The sequence below is a fragment of the Pygocentrus nattereri genome, chromosome 12, assembly GCF_015220715.1.
Source record: "Pygocentrus nattereri isolate fPygNat1 chromosome 12, fPygNat1.pri, whole genome shotgun sequence".
Classification (NCBI taxonomy): domain Eukaryota; kingdom Metazoa; phylum Chordata; class Actinopteri; order Characiformes; family Serrasalmidae; genus Pygocentrus; species Pygocentrus nattereri.
Genome location: NC_051222.1, coordinates 39803176 through 39808175, shown reverse-complemented (window position 1 = coordinate 39808175; position 5000 = coordinate 39803176). Strand labels below are relative to the sequence as shown.

The 5000-nt window shown below is 43.9% G+C and overlaps 1 protein-coding gene across 1 annotated transcript in view; it reads left to right on the top strand.

Moving 5' to 3' along the window:
- LOC119264713 overlaps positions 1-5000 on the top strand; it is a 15760-nt gene that overhangs the window by 2066 nt on the left and 8694 nt on the right. Inside the window, exon 2 of the mRNA XM_037543360.1 lies at positions 3345-3623. Within this exon, the coding sequence (XP_037399257.1) occupies positions 3345-3623 (279 nt within the window). The remainder of the gene's footprint in view (positions 1-3344; positions 3624-5000) is intronic.

Sequence of the window (5000 nt, the reverse complement as noted above, 5' to 3'; positions counted from 1 at the left end):
CTGATACCTTTGTCAGCATCCTTCTCTTTAATACCAATTCCCCAGTGTCCATTTTAGCCCCCAGGACTGAGCCGGCCTTTGTAACAGTCTTGATCAGTGTGGTTGTGACCTTCTCTGTACTGCTGCCCCAGTGTAGCAGCAGAAAAATGGCATTTGGCACCACAGACTCTTAGAAGTTTCCCAGCAGTTTGCCTCTCACACCAAAGGAACTCGACCTCCTCAGAAAGAAGAGTTCTTGTCCAGCTTGTTCACACTTGCTTTCCATCTCACTTCGTCACACAGATAAACACACAGGTACTTTTAGGCATAAATCACCTTGATGCAATCACCCTGGATGGTGACAGGAACTGAAGGGGACTTTTCCAGAAGTGCATCACGAGCTCTTTTGTCTTCCTGGTGTTTAGTTGGAGAGTATTGTGCTGACACCAGTCCACAAAGCTGTCCACTAGGCTTCCTCACAATAACAGTGTCATTCAAGAGCTTCTGTAGGTGGATGTACTGGAGCCTGTCAGTCAGGTAGTTGATGATCCAGCACACCAGGGCAGTGTCCACCTGTGCCGCACTCTATGTGTCCCTCTGCAGGAGTAGCAAGATGGCATTGAAGGCAATCAAAGAACATGATTCTCACGGTGCTTCCCAACATCTCCAGGTGTGAGTAAGTTCTGTGCAGCAGGTACATCACAGCATCCTCAACCACCACATGCAGCCGACAGGCAAACTGTAAGGGGTCCAATCCCACGCCCATCTATCCCGAGGTGACCAAAGACAAGCCTCTCCAGTGACTGATGTACCATCAGTGGTACAGATTTGTGGTTGTAGGTTGCATATGTACTGCAGGACCCCACTCAGCTGGTCTGTGTAGGCCTCTAGTACTTTAGCACTGGCACCACCAGGGCTCTCCACTTCTCCTGCCCTCAGTCATTGTACCTCTCTTCTCACGTGATGTGATGCAGAGGAAGACACAAAGGGAGGGCAAGATGCGGTCCCAGGTGATGTATTTGTGAATGACCCACTACTGATATTACTGAAGAAAGTGTTCAGCTCATTTGTCCTCATCCAGCTCTCCTCAGTCTGCTGACTGCAAGGCAGTTTATAAAGAAACACATTCCTTATTCCATCCCACCAAGCTTTCACCTCAACCCTCTGTTTTCCTCCCTACACTCCCTAATTCTCTTCTTCAGCTCCCTCTGCATGCTTCTCATACCATCCCTATCACCAGTCCTGAACTCCCTCTGCTTTTTGTTCAGCAGGGCCTTCAGAGTGCTAGTGACCCAGGGTTAAATGGCACAGCATTGTCCACAAACACGCTTATGTAGTCCATTACACAGCGAGCATCAATGTCCTTAGCATGGGGTTCACAAAGAATGTCCCAGTCAAGTGTTTCAAAGCAGCTTTTTAGGACATACATAATCTCCACTGACCACTTCCCGACTGGCTTAATCACATCAGGTTTCCTTAGTACAAGAGATTTATACTGAGGCTGCAGATTGTGGTCTGGCTTTCCCAGTGCAATAGAGCTACTGTATACACTCACCAGTTGTTCAATTGTTCAAATGCTTGTTAACACAAATAGCTAATCAGCCAATCACATGGCTGCAACTCAATGCATTTAGACATATAGAGGTGGTCAAGACGACTTGCTGAAGTGCAGACCGAGCATCAGAACGGGGAAGAAAGGGGATTTAAGGGGCTTTGAACGTGGTGTGGTTGTTGGTGCCAGACGGGCCGGTCTGAGTATTTCAGAAACTGTTGATCTACTGGGATTTTCACGCTCAACCATCTCTAGGGTTTACAGAGAACGGTCTGAAAAAGAGGAAATGTCCAGTGAGCGGTCAGTTGTGTGGACGAAAATGCCTTGTTGATGTGAGAGGTCAGAGGAGAATGGGCAGACTGGTTCCAGATGATAGAAAGGCAACAGGAACTCAAATAACCAACCAGAATCTCTGAGGAACGTTTCCAACACCTTGTTGAAAGCCTGCCACGAAGAATTAAGACCGTTCTGAAGGCAAAAGGGGGCCAAACCTTTTACTAGGTGTACCTAATAAAGTGGCCAGTGAGTGTACGCCTCTATGACATTGGCATATAGCAAGTCTAGTGTCCCATGTTGCAGGAAACATTGACATGGCGAAAGTCCTCAGTAGTCCTCCTGTTCTCCCTTCAATTAGCTTTAGGAATCGGTTTGTGCAGCCAGCTCTCAGTGAAACACATAAACCTACATTCCCAGAATTCCCACTCACTCCAAGCTGACACTGTCCATTGCCTAGAATCATTGATGGATCACAGGTTTGTACCTCCTCTGCTTTACTCTGGGATGGTTTGCGAGACCTCAGATGCCCTAGGATTTCCTGCAGGATGATCCCGGGTGTGAACAAAGCTGTGCATTGCCGGTGTGTACTTGTGACGGTCAGACAGATTGGCAGACGCTCGCAGATAAAGTGCGATGACTTTAATCTTCCACTCAGTCCAAAGGGTAAAACACCACTCACAGTATAATATCCAGTCCAGTAATTGATAACATGAAACCATCCGAAAAAGGGCAACAGTATCCAAGGGGCAAAAACACAAATCATACATGGGAAAACACGTCCAAGGTTCGATACACAAAATATACAGAATAGCAGAATCAGGGAACGCTCAGTGATTGTCTAAACAATACTTCACGAAGTTCTCAACCTGAGTCCCTGCTTAAATATTGGCAAATCCAACAAATCCAGATGCAGCATTAAAGTGATTGTGGTGTAATAGAACTTCTGGGAAGTTATCTCAAGTTCTTCGAGGCAGAAATGAGTAGATGACTCCAGAACAGAATTTGTTTCCAATCTTTATTCTGTGTTTCACAATCTGCTTCTGTGAGAAAGTGCTTGATGACTGAATCAGATTTAGAGTCATATTCTGAGCCCAGTCATTTGAGCATGGTGTGTCTATCATAAGCCCCACCCTTTTCATGCCCACTTCAGTCTGATAGGCTGCAGCCAGATGCCTAGTTTTGATCATTGACGGTGTTCTCAGTTTAGGACGATAAATGAGACGAACTGAGGGGAGCGATGGAAGAGTATTTTCATAAATGTATTGATTGAACTTTATTATTGTTTTCATAATTATTTTATTTTTACATTTTATTCTTCTTGATCAGTTTCTGTTTAAATGTATGTCTTTGGGATATTTCATTCATTCTTATTCATATCCAGCAATTTGATCATTTTTTGTTATGAATAATTTTGATAGACGCTTTGCTAGTCTGATGAATTCTAAAGACTTTGAGCAGTGGAGTGAAAGAAAACCAACAGCGCTCATGATGACATATTGGTGTCTAACGGTGCTTTTGTGCTTCATATTTTAATTAGCAGACCGCTGTTCTACACTCACTGTTTCCAATGACTCCCTGCTGGTGGAGTACGGAGAACCTGTTAAAGTGAACTGCTCCATATCATCCAAACCTTCATCACATTTCTTTCTGGGCTGGGAGTCTCAGTTTAATGCTGTCCAAACAGACAGTGAGACCAGTTTGGTGTGGAGGGCGCCCAGTCTGACAGAGTGGGAGGTGAACGGAAGAGAGATGTTCTGTTACCTGTCAGTGCCGAATACAGAACAATGTAAACGGAAGGTCCATCTGACGCTTTACAGTGAGTACAGTGATCCCACCTGCTCAGCTTCCTCAGTACTGCAGCGCTAAAAAGCTGAAAGCTGCTTTTCCACTTTCCACTCACTGCCTTACACAGATCCACTCTCTGATCCCAGAGTTTACTGTGGATTTACACTCCGACCACAGAAATGATCACTGGGATACGATTCTAACAGGAGTCACTGCTTTTCATTCATCTGGTTCTCATTTGTTAGAGCGAGAGGCTTTTAACAGTCATTGGCTCTCATTAGTTAGTATGAATATTCCTGTCCACTGATGGTCAGTTCTTTCCTGTTTCTATGTTCTAGGTAAGGCTGGATTTCCCAGCCTGCTAACACTAGATTGCCTAATCAACTAGCGTTAGTTTGCCTATCCTAACTAGTCAATGTCATTTTCACTGTTGTTTATTAATTCATATGTCAATCAGAGCAGTACTGGTTCCCCTTTTGAGACTTGGCTCCTTTCAAAGTTTCTTCCTCTTTATCTGAGGGAGATTTTCTTTGCAAGCTTTCATCTGGATTCTGTGTAAAGCTGCTTTGATCTAGATTCTGTATAAAGCTGCTTTTATCTGGATTCTGTGTAAAGCTGCTTTGATCTGGATTCTGTGTAAAGCTGCTTTTATCTGGATTCTGTGTAAAGCTGCTTTGATCTGGATTCTGTGTAAAGCTGCTTTTATCTGGATTCTGTGTAAAGCTGCTTTGATCTGGATTCTGTGTAAAGCTACTTTTATCTGGATTCTGTGTAAAGCTGCTTTGATCTGGACTCTGTGTAAAGCTGCTTTTATCTGGATTCTGTGTAAAGCTGCTTTTATCTGGATTCTGTGTAAAGCTGCTTTGATCTGGATTCTGTGTAAAGCTGCTTTGATCTGGATTCTGTGTAAAGCTGCTTTGATCTGGATTCTGTGTAAAGCTGCTTTGATCTGGATTCTGTGTAAAGCTGCTTTGATCTGGATTCTGTGTAAAGCTGCTTTTATCTGGATTCTGTGTAAAGCTGCTTTGATCTAGACTCGGTGTAAAGCTGCTTTGATCTGGATTCTGTGTAAAGCTGCTTTGATCTGGATTCTGTGTAAAGCTGCTTTGATCTGGATTCTGTGTAAAGCTGCTTTGATCTGGATTCTGTGTAAAGCTGCTTTGATCTGGATTCTGTGTAAAGCTGCTTTGATCTAGACTCGATGTAAAGCTGCTTTGATCTGGATTCTGTGTAAAGCTGCTTTGATCTGGATTCTGTGTAAAGCTGCTTTGATCTGGATTCTGTGTAAAGCTGCTTTGATCTAGACTCTGTGTAAAGCTGCTTTGATCTGGATTCTGTGTAAAGCTGCTTTGATCTGGATTCTGTGTAAAGCTGCTTTGATCTGGATTCTGTGTAAAGCTGCTTTGAT